The sequence below is a fragment of the Puma concolor genome, chromosome F2, assembly GCF_028749965.1.
Source record: "Puma concolor isolate L17-30 chromosome F2, mPumCon1.1.hap2, whole genome shotgun sequence".
NCBI lineage: Eukaryota > Metazoa > Chordata > Mammalia > Carnivora > Felidae > Puma > Puma concolor.
The window spans coordinates 4,735,001-4,757,704 of NC_141684.1; the positions used below are offsets into that span (position 1 = coordinate 4,735,001).

Below are 22,704 nucleotides of genomic sequence, written 5' to 3' on the forward strand. Positions count from 1 at the left end.
GAGGAAGGGGGTCGGAAAGGACCATGGAGAGCCCCCTTATGCCGTGTGGCCAAGTCCTCGTAACTACTTACCTAGAGCTTTATGCCCCATCCCAACTCAACAGCCTCTCAGGCAGTGCATATTCAATATGTTTTTGTCACATTTCTCATTATTTCCAGGGCTTCCTGGAAGAGGAGCACTGGCCTGGGGTACAATTTTGACAAGTTGAGATGGAATGTGGGTGTTACAGACAGAGGTGGTAGTGTGAGCAAAATCTCAGAGGCCAGAAGTCCTGGGGGAGTGTTTGGGGGGCCAAGATAAGCAGCTTCCCTGAGCTGTTGCTTAGGGATTGGAGCATGGACACTGGACACTAGATCTCAAAGGCATGTTAGACTCACAGGGCCATCGATTTCCAGGTAAAACACCTCAGTGTTAACATGTTTTAGACAAGAAGGAGACCCTGACCATTTCAGAGGTGGGAAGTAACTCAGGCAGAACTTTCTCCATTTAGGAAGATCACCTGCCAGGATAGGGTGTATGTATAGACAAGTAATGGAATTTGTAGAAGGTGCAGGATGGCCCAGAAAAGTCTGGAGGGAAGGGACTGGGCATGTGAGCCGGTCAGTTCTGTGGTTGCAGGAAGGCAGAAAGGCAGGAGAAGGAAGGAAGGAAGTGAAGGAAGGAAGGAAGGAAGGAAGGAAGGAAGGAAGGAAAGGAGGAAAGGGAGGGAAGGAAGGAAAGAAAGGGAGGGAAGGAAGGAAGAAGGAAAGGGGAGGAAGGAAGGAAGGAAGGAAGGAAGGAAGGAAGGAAGGAGAAGGAAGGAAAGGGAGGGAAGGAAGAAAGGAAGGAAGGAGGGAAGGAAGGGCGGAAGGAAGGAAGAAAGGAGGGAAGGAAGGAAGGAAGGGAAGGAGGAAAGGGAGGGAAGGAAGGAAAGAAAGGGAGGGAAGGAAGGAAGGAAGGAAGGAAGGAAGGAAGGAAGGAAGGAAGGAAGGAAAGGGGAGGAAGGAAGGAGGGAAGGGAGGGAGGGAGGGAGGAAGGAAGGGAGGGAGGGAGGAAAGCTTTGAACGGCACTGGGGACCGCTCTGGATGCTGTGGGTGGAGATGTGAACATGGGTGCTGGAGCTGGCCAGAGACTCCCCTAATGTTTCTGTGGGTGACCCATTAAAGATGATGCCACCTTGTGACCACAGCTAGGATCACAAATTGCTTTCTTTCCTCTGGCCTCTTGCCACCTTTTTGCTTTTTTCCTTCTTGCTGAAACCCAAAGGCTGAGATATTTGCTTGCCCAGTTGCACATGCTTACATGTCTTTCTTGCTCACCAGAACCTTCCTGTCTGCCCACAATCCTCCTTTCCCAGGCCAGATTTTTTTTTACTGCCCTGGCATGGGAGCCACTCCTGACTCCATACCTTCTGTAGATTTCATTACCACCTTAGGTGCTCATCCCCCTGAGCATCAGTACCCTGTATACAAGGTCCCCGAACTTCAGTGAAGCAGGCAGCTGCTGAGACCTTGTACCTCCCTCCAGAGGCGGTGGGCCATCTGGGAGAGGGACACAGACGTGCACCCCAATCAGATCAGCATTTTAGTTAGTAATTCAGCTCAACAACCTGAACCTTCACATCCCACCTCCTCCCTTCCGATCCCTTTCTACCAACCATTAAGTGATCCGATTCTCCATTTCAGCCTTTCCTCTGCACAGAGTTACTTTGCGGGCCTGGGTTCTGAATTCTGATGACTGCTCACCAGACCATTCCGCCGACCTTGAGGGAAAATGGTTTATTCATCTTGTAAATAACCGGTGACTCTCAGTGGAATAACCTGCCAGCAAGTGGAGGGGTGCCTGTCTCGATACCAAATGGAAGATGTCTGCTTTCCATTCCCCGAGGGAGGGGAGCTGGCAGCTCTTCGCTCTCTTGTGACCAGCCCCCCGATGTCTGCATTCATCAGAGCAGGATCGGACGGAGGCCCAGACAAATGCCTCCAGGCCTGGCTCTTTTCTGAAGGTGTCCAGGACCGCATTTTGAATTCTCCCTGACAAGTGTCGAGAAACGCATCCTGACCTAGGCCTCGCTGCACCTCCGAGCTGATGTGTTCCGTGGCTCAGGGGGTGTGGATCTGGGGCTCCTGAGCCCGGTCAGCCTGCTCTCTCTGCAAGTCTGCAGATGTCCAGCTTGGGTCTTCCTATCCTTGTGCACCCCCCTCCCCCTCCCCCCACCAGGGCTGTTTCCCCAGCCATTGTCTGGGCTCAAGACCACGTCAGTCCTGAAGGGCGTTGTGTATCCAGCCCGCAAATGTTTCCTGAGTCACCAACATGCGGCAGGCAGTGTTCTGGGCCCCCGGGCAGAGCAGTGCACAAGAGCGGAGCCAGGCCCTGTTTCTGGGAGGCTGGCACCCCAGTTCGGGCAGACGGGCAGGCAGGGACCAAATGCATCTGTCAGCGGTGTATCCAGCAGCGGCACAAAGAAAGCGAGAGCTGGCGACAGGGCGGTTTGGGTTGGGCTGGCCAGAGACCGCGTGGACAAGAGGGGCTTGGAGCAGAGACCGCGTGGATGCCTGGGGAGCCCGTGTGCCGGGCAGGAGCAAGAGCGGGCAGAGGACATGGAGGTGGGAGTGTTGAGCTTGGGGTGGGGGGGACGTTGAGCTTGGCGCGTTCTTCCTGGAGGAGGGCACTGGCGTGGCTGGACAAGGGAGAGAGTTTGAGGAAATGAGCCGTGCAGGGAGCGGGAATGCAGTTCTGGAAAGGAGGGGAGGGCCTCCCAGTTTGCTCTGAGAAGTGTTGCACTGTGAAGCCGACCTGAGTTCTGTTCTAAGAATGTGGTTCTGGTGACCTTGGGGGGATGGCGGGAAAGGGGAAGCGTAGGGTCAGGCGTGAGGGAGGATGGTCCAGGAGGCCCCCAGGCTGGCGCGGAGGTGACAGTGGAGGCGGGCCCGCGGTGGTGTGGCCATGGTGAGCTCTGGGAACAGACTGGCCCCTCGCTCCGTCCTTCCTGCTGCTTCCAGAGCCAGCACAAACCGGACCCCGTGGTGTCCTTACTCAGCATCTTTGGCCCCTCGGGCGGCTCCCCTTGGTGCAGGGCACAGGCGCTCTTCCTGACCCCTGCTGACCTCGTTTGCCACTCCCCCGCCCTGTAGCCTTCCGTCAAGATCACATCAAGGCTCTGCCGAGGCCCTGCTCCCACTTGCCTGCTCTGTCCCCTGCACTGAATGTGTGTCCCACTGGGATACTCTAATGTCCCCCTTCAGTGCTACCTCAGCACCTCCTCCAGGAAGTCCTCCCAAGACCTTGCGGCAGACCTACAAGTTCCGGGTGCCCTGTGCACCTGTGCTTATCAGGAGTGTTTAGTCCCAGGGGCTCAGGTAGGCCTTCCTGCGAAACTGCGAGCTCTTGAGGCGTTGGCCGAGCCCCGGCAGGACCCGCGGGTCTGGCACAGAGCAGCGGGAGCGTGCGGATGAATACACAGGAAACTGCCGCAGACCTGGATCTCGGCCTCGATCCCAGCGGGCTAAGTCGAGGTTGGGAGACTGGTTTTAGGACTTGAAGCTCCTGAAAGAACATTCCCTCCCAGCTCACCCAGACTTCTGTGCAACCGTAAAATCCTAGAGCCTGAACAGAGCTGCGTCCCTGAGACACGCAACAGCGCCCTGGAGGCACTGAGTCACCATGTGACCCACATCCCTGGGGGAGGGGCCACTTCTGGGAGGTGGGGGCTGGGGAGACGGTATCCTGGGCTTCGCAGGCACTGAGGGCTCATGGAACACGGGGAGGAGGGAGAGCAGGCAGGGGGGTGGGGGCGGGGGCCACCACTGGGGCTGGCCTGGGCACAGACCAAGGCAAGGACCTGGCCTTACCTGGTGTTCTGACTTCCTGAGGGAAACTAAGGAGGAAAACGGAAAGTCCGCGGTTCCATCATTCAGATGCCCGCTTACATAATATATACCCTGTGTCCTATGCAGTAAACCAACCAGAACACCCCTTACCCCTATACACAGGGCTAGACTCCCAGGTTTAACGAGGCAGGTCAGCCCCCCAAGATGACCCACTGGGGTCGTGACAACAGCCTGGACTGTAACAGCAGCCAATCAGAAAAGGCCGTAATGACCTACCTGTCCGTGTGTCCGTTTCACCCTTCCTGTGGACATTCCATAGCTGTGGGCACATCAGGGTGACTGTCCACATGCGGATACAGGATGCGCCAGAGTCAGCTGCTCAGGGGAAACCAGCAGTTACCAGCAGATTGAGTGATCTGCTACAGTTATGGTTCATAAAGAGAAAGAAGGGGAGGAACAAGGGAACATGTGCACACGTGTGTGGGCACTCGTGAGTGCGTGCGTGTGTGTGTGTTGCTTGTCTACACACAAAATGCCTCTGCAAAGACGAGCCAACATCTGGTGGGATTAGCTGCTTTCAAGGAAAGGAACGGAGTGGCCGATGTCAGGATAAGGAGATCCTTCTGAAGGGTCCCTTTCTGTACCTTGTAACCTTGGGGCCGTGTGTTACCAAAGCCATCTACGTTGCACAGCTGGGATCCAGTGCTGAGCCTCCGTGACCCCAGAGCCTGAGTCTTCTGCCCCAATCCCAAACCACTTCTCTCTGGAGGCCATCCCGCCGGGTGGGGGGTTTGAGAAATCCAGATGGAGATGTCCTCTGAGACGTTACTGCATTGGTTCTGGGCATTACCTGCCTGCTGTTAATTTCGGCTTCTTCTTTTGTCCTCAGGGGAAGAAAGGAGAAGTGGGCCCGCCGGGAACCCCTGGATTGCTGGGGCCGCAGGTAACTACCGCCTTTGCCCTCTGGTCCCTAGCAGTCCTGCTTCCTCTGGTTGAAGAAGCAATTGGGTGGCAGTTCCGAGGTTGGTCACCACAGTCTTGGATGGTCACCTCATCAGAGAGAACGCTTGGTGGGTCCTGGGTCCTCTGGTCTCCCCTTGCTCCCCCGGCCTCCCATCCCTGTGCTAGGAGAATGGCCACTGTCTGCTCCCCCAGAGAAATTTCGGCCGCTGGAGGGCAGGCCGCGGCGACCCAGTGACGCCCACCAGCCAGCCGCGCCCTGCACGAGGTGCCCCATGATGGAGCTCATGCAGCTGGCCAGACAGGTGGGGAGGAGGGGCCTTCCTGGCAGGGCCTCAGCTCTGCAGGACACGACCCATGTGCAGGTGTGGATAGGCCCGTGTTGGGCTGGAGCTCCCGGTACTGAGCAGGGGGGGTGGCTGGACCATGAATTCAGAATCGGAAGGGGCTCAGCCAAGGGACCAGGACAACCCAAATGGCACGCTACTCCAGGAGGCCACAGACCCGAGCTCTGGTTTGTGTCTGACTTCCAACACACTGTGACATTGGCCAGCTCCCTCCCCCTCTGCGGGCCTCAGTTTACCCATCTGTAAAGTGATGGGGTCAGGGCCCCCTTCACACTCTGCTGTGCTGTCTCACTCCCTGGATGACCCCTCCTCCTCCTCGCCCCCCTAACTCCTTCGGTCTTTTGGACTCCTCTCTGGTGGGACATCCTCTGGCCCTATGCTTTCTCCAGCTCCCCGCCCCCACACATGTGCAGTCACTTGTGGTCCCCTGGGAGCACCAGGTGGGGACGCTGTCTCTGTGGCCGTGGTGGCAGCGAGCAGGGCACGTGCAGAGTCAGTCAGCCTCCCTCTGGCTCCTCCGTGAGCCGCAGGAAAGCAGTGGGTTTTAGTGCCCACCTGTTACTGGACCTCTCCCTCCATCTGTCAGGCATCCACGCTGGAGAAGGTGCCCACTGCGCGTCCGAAACCAGCTTTCACTGCTCGCTGACGTGTAAAGTGTCCTGATGAGTGATGGGTGCCTTGCACGCCTTCTCACACTTCATTTTAGCACCTCCCATTCGGGCCAGATATGGCACGCCATAAGGGAATATAAAATCAATCATAATTCATGGTCTTCTAAAGATTCCGCATTCGCTGTGGCATTTTGATGTTAATAGTGAAAAATAGAGTGCTTTTTGTATTTGTTTTATTACCTTCCTTTCCAGTGAGCAAAGCTTGTGTATTTCAAATATTGGCCGTACATGCTGCACCATCAAATTCCTTGAAGCTACAATTTTTTCCCCTGCCTACAACTTTTTTTTTTTTTTTTTTTTTTTTTTTTTGCTACCTCAGAAAATAGATTTCTTTCTTTCACTTTTAATTTTGAAATCCGTTCCATTCGTCGAATGTTTACCGAATGGCCAGGTATGGAGCTGGATGCCATTCACATAAAAACAATCCTGCTTTCCACAGCAGGCGTTTCCCCGGAAGTAGGGCGCTCTGATCTATCCAGGGATCTCAGTGGTGCAGAACCACATAGTGTGGAGCCTAGAGAGGGATCGCCTGGCACCATTGACCGGATCGCCACCCGATGGACACTAAGCTGTGTCCCAGCCAACCACGCCCAAACCAAGAGGCAGCGTTGCTGTGGTGGGCCTCTGGCTGTGTCCCCTAATTCAGCCCTCCCTCTCCACCAATGGCCAAGGTTCCTCCTCGTTCAGCGGAGTCCTCCGTTCGATGGGTATGAAGTACCCACTGTGTGCCAGATGCAGTTCTGTGAATCAGAAGGGGCTGTGACATCTAGGTAGCCACTGTGCGTGCCCGGAGGAACCACGGGTTAGTGGGGCAGAGAGGCCCTCCAGGTAGAGGGACCTGAATTCTGGGAGAAAGGGGAGGCCGTCAGCCTCTCCTAGGGCCCAGAGGTGACTCCTACGCTGATCTGGAGAATCCGCATTGATTCTGTTGTAGAGTTTTTGGCTCTGATGGGAAGAAGGAAGGGAGATAAAGTCTGTTTCTTCCTGCTTTTGTCAGACGCTCTCTTTAGCGTTTGTATAGAATTGCGACTATTCCTTACAACTACATGTGAGGAAAGAAGGTGGATCTCATTTAAAATCTAAGGAAACTGAGCTCAGAGTTTAATTAGCTCTGTGGAGAATGGGATGAGCCGGAACCGCAGCCTCAGAGTAAGCGAGGCCCCAGGGCGGCTGGCATCCCGAAGATGCTTTTGGTGCCTCTTTTTCAGGATGAAAAATTCCACCTGCTGGAATGTTTTAGAATAAATAGACACATTCCTGACATCATAGGTGGTGGCTCCCCTATCCGGGCAGCCGTTTAGGAAAAACGGAAGTCTTTGTCTCGTCTGGTCGGTGTTTGCAAAGGCAGTGTTGCATGGGGTGGCAGTGAGGACGGACAGATGTCCCCTGAACTGGTAGCCAGGAGCGGGGCTGACCCCACAGAGGACCGGGGATGCTGTGGGCCTTGGCCTCTACACAGAAATCTGCTGCGGTAGGTAGTCGTTATGGCTTTGCCCCGGGTGGACCCATCCTGAGGGGAGGACTCTCAAATTATGAACAACCCCCCCCCCAAAACAAATCACTCAAGTAGGGTGATTGCTGTGCTAATTCATGCAAGGAATCTTCACGCATCTTCAGATCCCATCCAACACCGTCAAGCTGTACCAATGGGAACTAGATGGTTATTGAGAAGAACGACTTCCCACTCCTTTATTAATGATAATTAGACTAATTGGTTATGTTTGCGTCATCATCGCAATTACCGCGCACGTTAATTAGCTGCTTAATCACCATCGTATTCGAAGGCTCAAATGTTGTTTCATTAATAATAATTAGGCGGATCGGTGCGTTTTATCAGTAGTTGCTCCTTAGTCGCTCTCGTTGGTAACAATTAAAACAGTCATCATTGTGTTGTTCGCATTTAAGTCTTTTGGCTGACTTGTTACTCTCAGGAACAATTAGATTAACTGGTTATTTGTATATTTTTATTAATGACAAAAGGAGAAGAGCGTGAAGAGAAGAGAGTGCCTGGGAAGCCCCCAGTGTGCCGGGCTAGCTCGCGCACCCTCGTTCGTGTACGCGGCAGGTGGCGGGGCAGGGAGGGGCCGGGGTGCTTGCAGCCTTTCTGCTACAGCCGTGGAGACTGAGGCACTGAGGCGAAGTGTGTTGCCTTAGGCCACTGAGGGAGTGTGAGGCAACCTAGCATTCGGCCCGGCCCATCCTAGACCAAAACCCTATTTTTTAATCTCTGTATACCATCATGGCTACCATTAGTAAAGGTATGAATAGTCAGAGAGTTTCAGTTTAAAATAACATAACTTATGGTCTTTAATTCAAATGCTGAAATAGCAGACAGGAGGAGCCCCCGGGTGGCTCAGTCGGTTGAGCCTCCGACTCTTGGATTTCAGCTCAGGTCATGATCTCACGGTTCGTAGGTTTGAGCCCTGTATCGGGCTCTGCACTGAGCCTGAGCCTGCTTGGGATCCTCTCTCTCCCTCTCTTTCTGCCCTTCCTCCGCTAGTGTGCATGCTCTCGCTCTCAAAATAAATAAATACAACATTTTTAAAAAGTTTTAAAATATTTATTTATTTTTGAGAGACAGAGACAGAGTGTGAGTGGGGGAGGGGCAGGGAGAGAGGGAGACACAGAATCGGAAGCGGGCTCCAGGCTCCGAGCCGTCAGCGCAGAGCCCGATGCGGGGCTCGAACCCACGAACCGCGAGATCGTGACCTGAGCCGAAGGCGGACGCTGAACCAACCGGGCCACCCAGGTGCTCCAGTAAACACTAAAACAAATAGGAAGTTCTGCCCTTGGTCAGAAACCCTGTGCAGGTCTAAGACACCTCCCATGGTTTCCCGAAGAAGGGACATGAGTAGTGGTTTTCCAAGCGGCCCTTCCTGAGTCACCATCAGGTCGACTTCCTCACGCGACTCCCCGTCTCCTGAGTTCATGCGCGTCCGCGTTCTTCTCGACTCGCCACCGGCCCAGCTCCTGTCTGGGCCAGGGCTGCCTGACAGCTGGCCAGGGAGAGGTCAGTTCCACCTCCCAGATGATGGCTCTCCTTCCGGTTTCTGGCAGCTCACACCTTGTTCTCCTGCAGTCCGGCTGCTGGGTCTGGGCCTGCCTGTTGCCTCCTCATCTTTCCATGTCCTGAAAGAACCGGAGGGTCCCATCCGCCGCCTCTCGCGGGATCTCATGCAGGGCCCCGGTTCTGCCCACCCTCCGGGCACAGACCATGCACAGATCTCGGCTCCCCCACAAGACTCCCCTGGGTCCCTGCCGCACGGAGGCTCCACTGGGGTGCTGCCCGACCTCACACACCTAACGACCTCCTAAAGAACTACCGAGGCCGCCTTCTCCTCCGCTGTGCTCCTCCCCAGTGCTCCCCATCTGGGCAGTGGCGCCACACCTACCTGCCTGTGTTGGGCAAGCACAGTCAGGTCCTCGACCTACCTTGTCCCATCACACACCCTGTTGTTAAATCTCGCCCACTCTGCCTTCAAAACATACCCCGAGTCAGACCAGTCCTTGCTGTCTCCACGGCTAAAGCCCAGGTGGGGACCACTGCCACGCCTCACCCCTGTTCTCCCCGAGGGGCCCTGCCACCATCTGACTAGCCCTTCACACTGACTCAGACTTTTGTACCGGGGCTGGTGCCCAGGCAGGAGGCCAAGATAGTAATAAAACTCCCAGCCATGGGGTGGCGCTGGGCTCCTGGTCTTGCCTTACCTTGTTTGATCTTGAGCAGTGTAGGCCTCAGGATCCCACCTTAGAGACCAAGGTGCTGGACCTTCATAAAGAAAGGAACTTGCCGTATGGCTGGGAGCTAGCAGGTGTGGGTTCCATTTGCTTCCTCAAGGACTAACAGGACCCCAAGTGCAGGGACTTGAAATAGACGGGGACCATGGGGCCATATATATTAAGGTAGGAATGGCCATCCCTGGCCTATGCCCAGGTCCTCCCCAGGCCCGGCTCCTGCCCCACTGACCCTGTGGCTCGCCAGAGGCTGTATCCAAAACCATCTCAGTTTCCGCCACAATGGACGTCTGCTCTGCGTGAGGTGTCTGGGCCCCTGCAGGAGGCTGATCACAGCCCTTCCAGAATGTGGACATTAGAGCCAAGGCCAGGCGGCAGCTCTGAGAAGAGCCGCGTGTCCCTGCATGGCTGTTGAAGGCACGGTGAGGCCCTCCGAGCAGCGTCCATGGGGCACCAGCGGCTGGCTGGCTGGCATTCCGTCCTGACTGCTGTCCCCTCTCCCCACCACGTGTTTCTCATCTGTACACACAAGACGCTCCTTGTCAGTGAGAGGAGGCTTGTCAGTGAGAGGAGGCTGGGGCCAGTGGCCCACCCACTCCCCTGCTGGAAATGGGTCCCCAGACCCTCTGTCAGCCATGCCCACTGCTTCCAGCTTCTCTGTCTCTCTAAGTGGCTGCTATAGAGTTTAATTACTGTGTAGGATTTTGCTCTTTAACCTGAGTGTGCAACCTCAAACAGGTTGTTATTAAGCCCCTACTGTGTGCACAGCAGTGAACCAGGTGCTGTGGGTCCCTACAAAGGAGGTGGAACAGACCCAGTTGAGCCTGTATGGAAAGTTCTGGTCCCACTTAACGCACACACAGTCTTTCAGGAGAACACCATCCAAGGGGGGTGACTGGGGTTGGAACCGAGGGCTCAGACCCGCATCCCCAAGCTGTGCAGACACTTTGCAGGGGTGGGTACAGGGAGGAGGGATGACGGAACCAGGGTCCTCGCGTCTGAATGCCGGCTTTGTCTCCTGTCACTTTCCCTCCCAAGGTCCTGTTCTTCCTGTATAAAGTACGGTGGAACAGACCCACTTCGTAGGATTCCTGGAGGACGGAAACGAGATACAGTGTGTAAAGTGCAGGGCAGAGGGAACACCGAGCGGGAGTGGCCCCTCCCTAGGCCCTTCTTCCACTTCCGTGTTTTCTCTTTCTCCTCCTATGGATCCCTGCTTCTCTCCTTGTGCTTCTGGTATTTTCACCATTACGGTGAACATGGAGTGTGATTCCCAGACATGGCAGCTCTTCAGGGTTACTGGGAGAGTGTTTCCAAAGTCACTGTCCCCTCGGGCTTGGCCCAGACCTGTCTCAGAGTCCAAACAAGGGGCCCGCATACTCTATTTATGACAAGCTTTCTGGGTGATTCTGCAGCAGCCGGCCTGTCAAGGATCCTCTGGAGATGATGGCTGTGTGGCTTTAGCGGGGGTGCTTACCCTCTCTGGGTCTCAGTTTTCATTATTGTCAAATAAGGAGGTTTAATTTCCAGTAGATGATCACGAACAATCCTCTTACTCCAACAGTCTGTGGGACGGCAGCATCCTGAGGGGTGTTTACAAGACACAAAGGAGGAAAGGGACACAGGGTCAGAGGAATGAGCTCGTCAGGAGGCCAGTTTTCTGGAACTTTCTGGAATGTATGAAAGAGCACGAAATGCTCCAGGGGCCATCACTGTCCCTGGAGTGTAAGGAGGGAAGAAGACTAACATGTCCAGATTTCGAGCAGAGGCGGTGCTATGTGGGGTCAGGAGGGGCCTCAGAGAAGCTGTGTGCTGGTGGTGAGGGGGCGTGAGAACCCCAGAGGTCATGCTGAAGCAGGGTCACCTGGAACGTGCCTTCTGGAGGGTGGTCCTGGGACAGTCACCTGCAGGACTCTCGCTTGGCCAAGAGGCGAGCGAAGCTGAATTGGCTCAGCCGGGTGGTGGGTCTGAATGGCTGTAGGGGTGGGGCCACGAGCCTTCTCGGTGCATTCCCCCGGCCCTCATCCTGCAGGGAGGACCCTGCCCAGGCCACCATCCCGCTCTGCCGGGCCCCTCAGTTGTGTCTGCTCCAAGCACACATCTCCCAACCAAAGTAGATGCCACCCGCAAAGACACACCACGACTGAGCAGGTACAGGGACAGCTAGGTGCCGATGCACCAAAAATTCCGTTTCTGTGCCCATTGCTGACTCGCGTGCGCCCCCAGTGGCAGGAAAGGGAACAGTCCACGGGAGCAGCAGCCCTTGCCATTTGTTAGTATTTATCGCCCTCTAGTGGCGGTATGGCATCATTCTCCCTGAATGCACAGGTCCCTCTTCTTAGTGCCCCTTAAATTCAGTAGACTTCTTCAAGCATTTATTGAGCACCTGCTGTATGCCACGTCCTGCAGTGGTCCCTGTGAGAGATGCAGAGGGAGCAAGAGGGGCCTCTGCCTCAGAGGGCATGTGAGTCTGATGGACACGGTTACACTGGCCTTGAGCATGGAGGAGGGAGCAATTAATCCAGGCTGGAGCCCTGGCTTGTGATTCTGTTCTGCTTGTGGAGCACTTCCCTCCCTGCGTCTGTTCCTGGCCACAGGTGTCCCAAGTGTAAGCGAGGGAATGGAGAATGGAAGCTGGAGAGTGGGTGTCCAGACTGGTCTGCAGAGAATTGTGGGGGGAGCTTTCATGAGTACCCGTTTGTGGCCCCACCCCAGACCTACGGAATCGGGGGGAGGGGCTGGGACAGGAGGCCCATGTCACCCACCCTTGGTGATTCCATGCTGACTGGTGCTCGGGAACCACCATCCTTCAAGATCTTCGGTAGTGGCTTGACCCACTGCGTGTGTACGTAGAAGTGTGCAAGTGCGTTCATATGTTTATTTTAAATGCTCAAGTGTTTGAGATAGAATAGATAATATAATAGTTATATACCCATCGCCCCAAATATAACAGATGTCAACATTTTGCAAATTTTATATCAGACCTTTTCTTTTTTGCTTTTGTTCCTTGTTTGTTTGTTTGAAAACTAAAGCATTACTAAGACAGCTGGTCACTGTGTCCCCTTCCCTCCTCCCCTCTCAAAGGATATCATCACTAGGAGACTGCTCCATGCAAGATTGTCACCCACATTTTACTTTTTCTTTCTAGGGCCCTCCAGGACCACCTGGCGTCCCCGGTCCCCCTGGACCCGGAGGCCCCCCGGTAAGACTGGCTTTGATTTTCCCCTACAGGGGCGCTTAGGTACAGAGTTCATGGCCCATGGGAACCAGGAGCATCTTTATGTGTGGCCATCTGTTTGTCCTTCATCGGAGAGGAGAGCAAAGGCATAAACAAGGAGGACCCCAGCCTCTGGGCTTTCAGACCCTTAGATTAGTCTAGAAATATCTCTTGAGCTCTTGGAGCACATTGGTTGGCTGCTTCTAGAGAGAACACATGGATGGAGGTACGTTAGTGTGGGGGTGCCCATTCGGGTGTCTTTTACTAGTTCATGATTTGGTGCTGAGGCAGCCAGAGGGCCGAGGTAGACACAAGTCAACACGCTCCCCACACACACTTGCTGTGCAGCAGGGAAAATGCCCCTGTAGGCAGAGGGTGGGGGTGGGGCCGACCCAGCAACCAGCGAGGCCTTTCCACCCGTCCCACCTGCTAAGAGCCAATGTGGTGGCTTCTGACTGCAGGCCAGACACGGTGTGACGATTGTGTGTTTCACAGTGGCCGCACTAAGGACGCTCAGATGCCCTGAAGTCTATGCAGCCTTGTGCATCCTTGTCAGAGCCAGGCGCCTGGGGCCCGGCCAGGAGAGGCACTGGGGAAAGGCTCTGATGCTCCAGAGAGGCCAGACTAACCGTTCCCATGTGGTTCCCTTCTCAGGGTTTACCTGGAGAGATCGGCTTCCCAGGAAAACCTGGGCACCCCGGGCAGGCGGTGAGTTCCCCGGGGTCGTCCCCGCCCCCACACTTCCCTGGATTCCATTGGTCTATGCTGGGATGGCTGGGTGCCTCCAGGTCGGCTGGCCAGTTGCTGCGCCCTTTCCTCCCCTGGCCCCTTCCTGCTGTGGTGCCTTCCACGAACTCAGTCTCCTGGGACTGCGGCCCCAGGGTCCCCCAGCCAGGGTGCAGATTGAGGCTCCCTCTCCCCAGGCCACCACCTTTCTTCTCATTACCTGGAGGCTCCTGAAGGCTGTTTAAAGTGACTTCTTGTCCCTAAGAGATACCTGCCGGGGGGGACATAAATAAAGACAGTGGCTGAACGCTTCCTGTCCTCATCCTGACTGCCCTTCCTCACTCCCAAACTCAGAAGATCCTGGGGATCTGGAGGTTCCCTCCTGTCTTTTAAGCCCCGAGGATGGGGCTCAGAAACCTTAACATCTTCACTTCCGTAACGGGTGTGCCATTAAAGCTGGGTGTATCTCCTAGTTCTGGCCCTGAGCTCCTCAGCGCCCAGTGGTAGGTGTGGCCTGTGAGCCTGTGACACCTTGTGATGGCACGATCATCCTCATAGACCCGTAGAGGACCCTCAGGGAGGCCTCAGCTCCACTGGAAGGGATTTCCTTACAAGTAGTTTTCTCTCTCTCCCTCGTGGGCCGGTGGGTGGGGAAGCCAGCAGAACCCACAGCCCTGGAAGGGATCTGGACACAGCCAAGGTGATGGAGCTGAATCAGACCGCGTAGCACCCGGCGGCAGTGCCCCTTGGACCTTTGGCAGGTCCGTCGGTGGCTGTGGATAGAGGTCCCCCAGGCAGCAGGGACCGTGATGGCTAGGATGTCCGCGTTCTCAGCTCTGCTGAATCCCCTAGGATGTGGGCCGTCCATGCAGGGGTGTGATGCACACTCGGGGGTGAACTGATCCACGCCTAGAACACCTGCTCCGTTGCAGCGTGACCGGCACACATTCACGAACACACAGTTAATGGCAGCGTCACCAGCAGACTTTTTCCTCAGGTGGCGGTGTCCCCTGAAAGCTCAAACACGTTAACAATCACACCTGATCTAATGGGCTCGTCAAAAAGTATGTGTGTTGGTGTGAACGTTCAGAGGAGGGGAGAGAGTCATAGGCAGAGGAAAAAGTATTTGAAGGCAGGGAGGGTGTCGAGGGGGGAGGTTATGGCCACTGAGAGTTTGGGGTGCTACTTCTGGATTCAGTGTTTGCTCGTCCATGAGCTCATACTTCCATGGAGGCCAGGTGACCTCCCCTCCTGCCCTTCCAAGGGCCTTGACTCCTGTGACCCCTGCTCTGGGGAGGCGGGGCTGCCCTCCCAATAGGCCGCCAGCCCAGACTAGAGACACCAGGAAATAAGAGAATCTTAATTTGGGTGTCAGGAGACCTCTTGGTGGAATAATGACCAGGTTTCCTAAAATAATAATCATTTTTGAATAGCACTTAGAGCTGCCAAAGTAATGACATGTAAAATGTCATCTTGAGGGGAAAGGATTTCCCTCTGTCATGGGGGTGTGTGTGTACCTGGTCCCGCCACTCAAGGCTCAAGGAAAATCAGAAGAGCAAACAACTCTTAAATAGCAGAAGGCGGAGCCAGGCAGCGGGGGGTTAAAAGCCCACGTGTCCCCATCACCCGGGCGGGGCCCAGAGTCCACCCCTCAGCCCTTGGGACTCTTTGTCCCCGTGCCTGTAACACCACCTGTCCTGTCGGACAGGCTGGGGGAGGAGGCAGCCTGTAGGGAGGAGAGGACACAGAGCCCCTCAGTGTGGCCCTTAGAAAGCATAAGGCAGACTTGGTGAATGCCAGGCCAAGAGACTGGGAAGGGGGGACATGTTGGTGGAGATTTCCCAGAGAGAGAGAAGCAGAAAGCAGAGGTAGTGAAGGACCGTCGGCTCCCTCTCGCCCACCACGCACGTCCAGAGTGGCCGGACCCCAGATGCTGGCCAGAGGGTGAGGGCTGTCTCCCTCATCAGGCGTGTGTAGGCCAGCCTGGCCCCACAGAGACGGCGGCACACTGACAAGAGAGCCCCCCTGAGGAGGTGGGGTGGCCCCCAGCGGCTGGCCAAAAGCCACTCGGTGCAGTCTCCCTAAACATGTGTCTTATTTTGCTCTGCTTTTTCTCTCTTGACCAGGGCCCACCTGGAAAGGACGGGCAGAATGGAGCCCCAGGCCTACCGGGACCCAAGGTTGGTGTGCTCGGGGGTGGCCGGAGTTTGGGGCCCAAAACGCAGGAGGAAAGGGATGTTGGGTTGCTGGTAAATTCTAAAATACACCGATGGCTTGGGGCCTGGATCAGGACTCGGGAATGTTGGGGTTCACCAGGTCAGACGTGGGAAAGTCCTTCACTTCTGCTTAGGTGACTGAGCCAGACAGAAGCATGTGGAAGCCTCGGGCTTTCCCACGGACGTGTTCGGAATATGTCTGTATTTGCGGGGAGGGACAAGGTTCGGATACTCATAACCTAAGAGACTTTAATTTTAAAAATATTCTGGTGCGGCTCATCATGGTAGCAACATTAGGAAAAGAGTCAGAGGTTAATATCATAAAGTTGGGAAGCAAGTCCCTCGTTCGCACGCTGCAGGTGCGCTGCAGGTGAACAGTTACAAGAGCACAGCGTGAATATTTGCACCAGCGAATTTGATACCTTCCCACCAAACACACGTAGGCTCAGCACGTATGCCCGTAACCATCCGCGAAATGCGGCCTTTCGATATTACGGGAGCATCCTTCATCCTTTTCAATAAGTACCTTCCAACCTCCACTTTTTCCTGACCAAATACAGAATAAGCATGCATATAACTTCATTCCATGGGTATTTAACGTAAATATTCTCCGTCTTTCTCCCTTGGTTTTCACGACGGAGGAAAGGGCTAACCGATGATCTTGCAGTCTCAGAATCGCTCATGTGACCTCTTCCGTGCTCCCAAGTCTCTCAGTGAGATAAAAGCACAGTTTTCTACCCAGTTATGTTTCTGTAAAAACAAACCCAAAGCAGAGGCCTGGAATGTGGAATCTGAGAGGTTATACAGCTGCCACCCCGGTACGAGTGGTTCTCCTCCTGAACCAGACGGTGACTAGCACTGAGTGTGTCCCCCGAGCCTGGCCCTCTCCTGCCAACCTCTCTCTTCATTCCCTACAGGGGCAGCCAGGAGAGAGAGGGGAAGACGGTCTGCCTGGAAAACCCGGCCCCAGGGTATGGACCCTGCCTCCTCCCCGCCAGTGGGCTCTTCGGAATGGGGTGTTTAGGCTGTGTGTGAACCACAGTTGACGGTGTGAGTGGTCTGGCAGTTGGGGTCTGGTGGCCCCCAGGGCTCGGGCCCCACAGGGACAGACACAGGCAGCGGGAATGACCACACCACACCTAGGACAGAGGGAGGAGGGCCAAGCGGGTTCCTAGGGGGACCTGTAGCTGAGGGGTCTCAAGGAGAGCTGTGGCCTTAAGAAGAACTCATCACTGTCCAGCTCACCTGGCAGTGAGGAACAAGAGGGGCTTCTCTCTGTCTGCTGTCTGTCTCCCTCCCCCCTTCCCCTCCTCCCGGGGCTCTGGTGTCCCTCCAGAGCTCCCTAAAGCCTGGCCCCTACTCCTGGCTGATGCGGTCTGTGGCATCCAGTCCCCACCTCCCACCCTCACCCCCTGCTCCATGGTTCCTGCATGTCGGGGTCTGTGGGGGAGGCAGAGGCCACTTCCCGTGTCTTTGGACAGGGCACCTCCTGTGGGAATGGGGACTCCAGGTGCTGCGTTTGGATGGCTGGCCCTTGGAGCCTCACGTCTTGGGCTAGAGTCTCCTTTTGTCTCGAGGACCAAAGCTCAGCATCTCAGATTTGGCCTGGGCTCTGAATGCAGTGAGCACAGACCATGTGGCGTGTGTGTGTGTGTGTGAGAGAGAGAGAGAGAGAGAGAGAGATGTGTCGGTGTGTGTATGTGGGTGCATGTGTGTTGTGCAGGTGCAGGTACTTTGGCTCTAGGGGAGTCTGTAGAGACAAGAGATTGCCCCGGGCACTGCCTCTGCCCCTCCCACCTGCACTTCGCTGGGCTATGAGCTAGTCGAGGGCAGCAACCGTGACTGGGTCTTTGTCCCCTCTGCTCGCCCGTTCCCAGCCAGGGTCAGGCGTTTGGCAGGTGCTCAGTAAGGGTTTTCTGCATGGAGGATGGAGGTCACCTCAGCCCAGCAAGAGCACAGGAGTGGCCCGACTCTACAGCTGCCCTCTGGAAGGCAGGACCCCGGTCACCCTGCTGGCCGGGGAAGGTGTTCTTGGGCCAGATGCGGGGCCCCTGGCGTTGCTTTGTTTTTTCATAAAGTGGCCGTTCTCTAGAAGACGGAAAGTAACCAGAGGAGAAAAAGCAGGTTAGAAAGCACCTGGCTACGTCAAGCATACCCACGTGCTCAGATGTGGACAGAACCTCCCGAGGTCCACCAGGAAACCTCCTGTTGTCTGGGCTCCAGACTCCAAGGACTCCACCCTCATGCCCCCGTGAGCTGTCCTGTTACTACTCACAAGACGGTGCTCCTTCGTACTTTAAGAAGCAACATCTGCATTTAAACAATGTGCTTGCAACAAAAGCTTCACGTTTGGGATTCCCCAAATCCCTGAAATATCATAAGTCATCTGCTGCGTTGTGTCCATGCACACCCCGAGGTGGCTGTGTGGGGCGAATGTCATGGTCTCAAAAACACCTTTCGGTGTTTGGCTGAAATTCTACCCTTTTCCAGAAAGTACTTAAAATGCTTGTGCAGGTTTGCTGGCTTGACCTGGCAGATCGTGTGCTGTGAACCATACTTCAGTGTTGTGTTTTCCCAACTTTGTAAATCGATGAGCCCTCCGGGGCTTACATGTGTGAATTCCCACACTCTGCCCACTGGGCTTCGGATGCAGTCTCTCCCCTGTGCACGCGGGTCCCCAGAAGGTGGCCATCGATCACATCACGGGAAGTGCTGGGATGAGCTCAGAGAGGCGCCCTCAGGGACTTCTGTGGTCTCTCCGCCTGTGTGTTTTCGGTTTCTCGTGGTCACTAACTGGAAGATTCAAACAGCCAGGCCTACTGCGCCAGCTCACGTGTTGGTTTTGCACGCTTTCTAGTGCAAAGTGTTTGAAACACTTCTCTGGGAAGTTCAAAACTATGAATGTGTGCAGTTTTTGTACTTTCTACAACGTCCTGGGTAGCCTCAGAGAGGATCTGGCCTGGGGTCTTGTTAACTTTATTTTGGTAAAATGCCAACCAAAGATTAAAATCTTCCGAGGAGATTACGGATAAGTGGTGGATGGCGGGCTCATGCGTCTGTCAGGAGACGGCCCTGGCTTGCAGGATCCACCTTTCGGGTTCACGTCAAGAATTCAAGATGCTGCCCAGTCCTCCGTCCGTTGTGCCTTTGACTTCGAGCTCACGGCACGGATTCAGGAAGCACTTCCAAAACCCTTGAAGACGTCTTGTAAGCAAACCCAGACCCTCAGTGCCTTCCTCAGCATGTGAGAAGCAATTCCCACAGCAAGGATGTTGCCGTCCTGGTAGATTTAAAGTGCACGTTTTAGTGGCAGGTGTTTGCACAATCTCGGGCAGCGTGGTTCTCGCTGATGGTGCCTGTAAACACCGGGAAGTCGGGGGATGGGAGCGTGGGGAGAGTTTCTCCGTGCCGACTCTAGTGTGAGTTCTAGTGAGGCACCAGGCCTTCCGCATCAGATATTGCTGTGTTGTTTAATGCTGAACAGTGTTTTGGGTTACTTTTTTCTTTTTCTTACCTTCTTCTCTGAGATGAGGGGATGGTGGAGGTCCTGCCTACCAGCTGAGTCTGGCGTAGCTGCAGAGGAGACCATGATGGGCACGGAAATCCACTCATTCATTCATTCATTCATGTGCCCGTTCACTTATCAGAAAACCACATTTCCTTATGGAAATCTACGCCGATAGCGTAATGGGTGTCAGAAATTGTCCAGAGTGGTTCTCAAGACGCATTGTTGGTTAGAAATTACAGTCCCTCCCCACCAGCACACACACGCACAGATTTGAGTCAGTGATTTATAGGGAAACACAGCAGCTGGATGTGTTGGGATCAGGGAACAGTCCCCTCTGGGCCTGTGGCTCCTTCTTCAACCCACCGCAAAATGCTAATTAGGAACCTAATGGCTGAGGACTAAACGTCATCCCATCTGCTGGAACCAGTGTGTAACTGTTTGGGGGTTTGCTTTCTGGTTTACCAGAATTTCACCCAAGACTTGGTTTTATTGTAACTGAGCATGGGAGCTAGCAAAGAAAGCTCTGACCCACCTCCAACCCTGGGGCTGCCTGTCTGGACGGCATCCATAAGACAGTGGTGAGCATGGACGTGTTCATCAACGGCTTCTCCCTCATCGCTGGACCCAGCGTGGGGCCTGGGCTCCCCTTCAGTTAGCACAGCTCAGAGCCGGACGGACCTGTGAATCCCTGATTTTGGCCCCTCATTGTTCTGAATTGTAGGCTTTTTGATTCAGGATGAATGGGTTCACCTGCGTAAACTCTGTCGGGGCGATCCGAGATTCTAGCCGGGGTTCTCTCTGGGGGAAGTGAAAGATGTTATGAGGGCGTGTGGAAGGCCTCCCTCCAGAGAGGCCGGGCGCTTGGGTTTCCACAGCCTGCGCAGCTGCATAGAGCGCGGGCCGTAACCCTGCTATGCGTGTGCCAGAGAATCTAGAGATGCTGCTGTGAACATGTGGGGCCAGCGGGGGAATGACCACCATCTCTGCAAATGTCTGTGGGACGTGACGGCATGTCTGTTATTCTGTCTCCAGGGTGAAGTTGGGGAGCAGGGCCTGGCAGGCCGACCTGGAGACAAGGTCTGTTCTTTCTTTCTTTCTTTCTTTCTTTCTTTCTTTCTTTCTTTCTTTCTTTCTCTTCCTTTCTCCTTCCTTCATTCCTTCCTTCCTTCCCTTCCTTTCTTTCTTTCTCTTTCTTTTTTTCTTTCTTCCTTCTTTCCTTCCTTCCTTTCCTTCCCTTTCCTTCCCTTCCTCCTTCCTTCCTTCCTTTCTTTCTTTTTTCTTCCTTCCTTCCTTCCTTCCTTCCCTTCCCTTCCTTTCTTCCCTTCCTTTTCTTTCTTTCTTTCTTTTCTTTCTTTCTTTTCTTTCTTTCTTTCTTTCTTTCTTTCTTTCTTTCTTTCTTCTTTCCTTTCGTTTTTCACTTTCTTCCTTTTCTTCCCTTCCTTCCCTTTCTTTCTTTCTTTCTTTCTTTCTTTCTTTCTTTCTTTTTCCTTCTCTTTCTTTTCTTCTCTTTCTTCCCTTCTTTCTTTCTCATTCATTGATTCATTCATTCCATTCTTCAGTCAATGCATTCTCTCATTGTGATGCCCTAAGCCTGTATCAGTTCCCTCTGGGGGCTCACTTCCTTCATCTCACGCATTCATTTATTTACCCAATGATTATCAGCATGTCCTATGCATCCATCACTGTGTTGGGCTCACAGCCATCAACCAAGAGCAATGACCAGGTGCAGTGAGTGGTGATATGCAGGTGTGGGTGGGAGGGCAGGAGGGAGGCCCCTCACTCACACTTGGAGAATGTCAGGAAAGATGACAAGGAGGTGTCATTGTGTCAGAGTCCTAAAGGACAAGGAGGAGGAGGAAACACCCAGACAGGTGTAATGGGTTCCTGGTGATGAAATGGGCTGAAGTGAGAAAAAGCTTGGAGACACCCCAGCGAGCAGATTCTCTAGAACCACTCTGCTCTCCGTGTCGTCCCCACTGAGCCACAGTCTTTGGGGACAGGAGAGCAGCGAGGGGAGAGCACCATCTCGTGCATGGCCTGGCGCACAGGGGAGCCTCAGTGAGCATTGAGTGGACAGAGGTGCCATGTTTTTTCCACAGGGAGAGGCAGGTGTCCCTGGTGCTCCAGGATTTCCAGGCGTGCGGGGACAGAAAGGAGAGCAGGTAAGTGACGAACCTCTCCTATGCCCCTGCAAAGCCGCCCCCTCTGGAGTTCAGTCCCTGGAGCAGTGGGTGGTCTTGGCTGGGGCTTGGGGGTGTTTCCCCAGGTTTATGGAAGAGAGAAGGTAGGGGACCAAGCTTCTCTGGTGTGTCACCTGTGGCAAAGGGACAGGGACTGAGAGATCTATCCGCAAAGGGTGGACCATCTTCAGATGGAATTGATGGGAACAGGGTGGGACGTCATGACAGGTGCCTCGCCCCTAATGACAGCCAGCCGCCCAAGTTGGGCCTCACCTTGGCGTTTACTGATAAGGCAAGAGTGGGTCAAGAAAAAAGGGATTTTGCCCAAGGTCCGCTTGCTCTTATGGGGAAAAGGCAGGTGCTGAGATCTGGTGTTTCCCAGTTTCATCTTTCACCGCAGGGCGAGAAAGGGGAGCTGGGCCTCCCAGGCCTGAAAGGTGACCCAGGCAAAAAGGTAGGAGCTGCTGCTGGCCGCCTGGTCCTCAGTGACCCGAGTCGCCCAGCCTTCCTCGTGAGCATGTGTGTGGTGCCTGTCGTGTGGTGGAGAGGGCGCGCGTCTCCGAGACAAAGCAGGGTCTGGCTTGCAACCTGGTGGCGCCTTGTCTGACCTCTCTGTGCCTCGGCGTGCTGGCCGGACACGCTCCGCTGACCCTTCCTCGGAGGGCTGCTGGGAAGCGTGACTCCTGTCTTGTGTGTGAAGTGAGGTGCCGTGGACTCGATCGGGACAACCCGACGGGGGTCGTGTTACCAACAGCCGCCCAGATGAGGAAGCTGAGGCACTGCAAAGTGGCCACATCACTCTCCCAGGGGTGCGCGAACAGAGCATGTTGCTGTCAATCCCCAAGCCCCGGCAGCCGGTCGGATCAGCGTCCTGGCTCCTTGCAGGGCAGAGCCTCTGGACGGCCTGGCCCGTGGGCGCCTGAGCGACACCCACGGGGGCTTGTGTCCCCCCTTCTCCCGCACAGTGGTCCCCCCCCCCACCGTGTCCCCTCCTGTTTCCTGTTCTCAGTCCGCCTGTCCTTTCTTGGCTCCCAGAGGGGCCTCCCACCCGCTTCCCTCTTGGGCTGGAGGCTGAGAGCTGTACTCCAAACAGACCCGTCTAGAAACGGGCAGGGCGTCGCGCTCTCAGTTTTTCCAGAATCGCAGTTTTCATTTGCAAAACTCATTTCCAGGATGCAAAGGACTCAGTGAGACCATAAAGCTCCTTTTATTGCTTTCGCAGAACAGTCAGGCCCGTGGCAGAATCACATTCACGCGTCCAGAAAATCCGGCCCCTCTTTTTCTCCAGAGAAATAGGTGGTGATGATAATTCTGGTCGAAAATCCAAAACAAGA

At 54.8% G+C, this 22,704-nt stretch overlaps 1 protein-coding gene across 3 annotated transcripts in view; it reads left to right on the top strand.

Annotated features, from left to right (window-relative positions):
• COL22A1 (collagen type XXII alpha 1 chain) overlaps positions 1-22,704 on the top strand; it is a 260,760-nt gene that overhangs the window by 133,767 nt on the left and 104,289 nt on the right. For all 3 annotated transcript variants that reach the window (XM_086695892.1, XM_086695894.1, XM_086695893.1), the window contains exons 23-30: positions 4,700-4,753; positions 12,672-12,725; positions 13,395-13,448; positions 15,593-15,646; positions 16,600-16,653; positions 20,223-20,267; positions 21,290-21,352; positions 21,771-21,824. In XM_086695892.1, the coding sequence (XP_086552018.1) occupies positions 4,700-4,753; positions 12,672-12,725; positions 13,395-13,448; positions 15,593-15,646; positions 16,600-16,653; positions 20,223-20,267; positions 21,290-21,352; positions 21,771-21,824 (432 nt within the window). The remainder of the gene's footprint in view (positions 1-4,699; positions 4,754-12,671; positions 12,726-13,394; positions 13,449-15,592; positions 15,647-16,599; positions 16,654-20,222; positions 20,268-21,289; positions 21,353-21,770; positions 21,825-22,704) is intronic.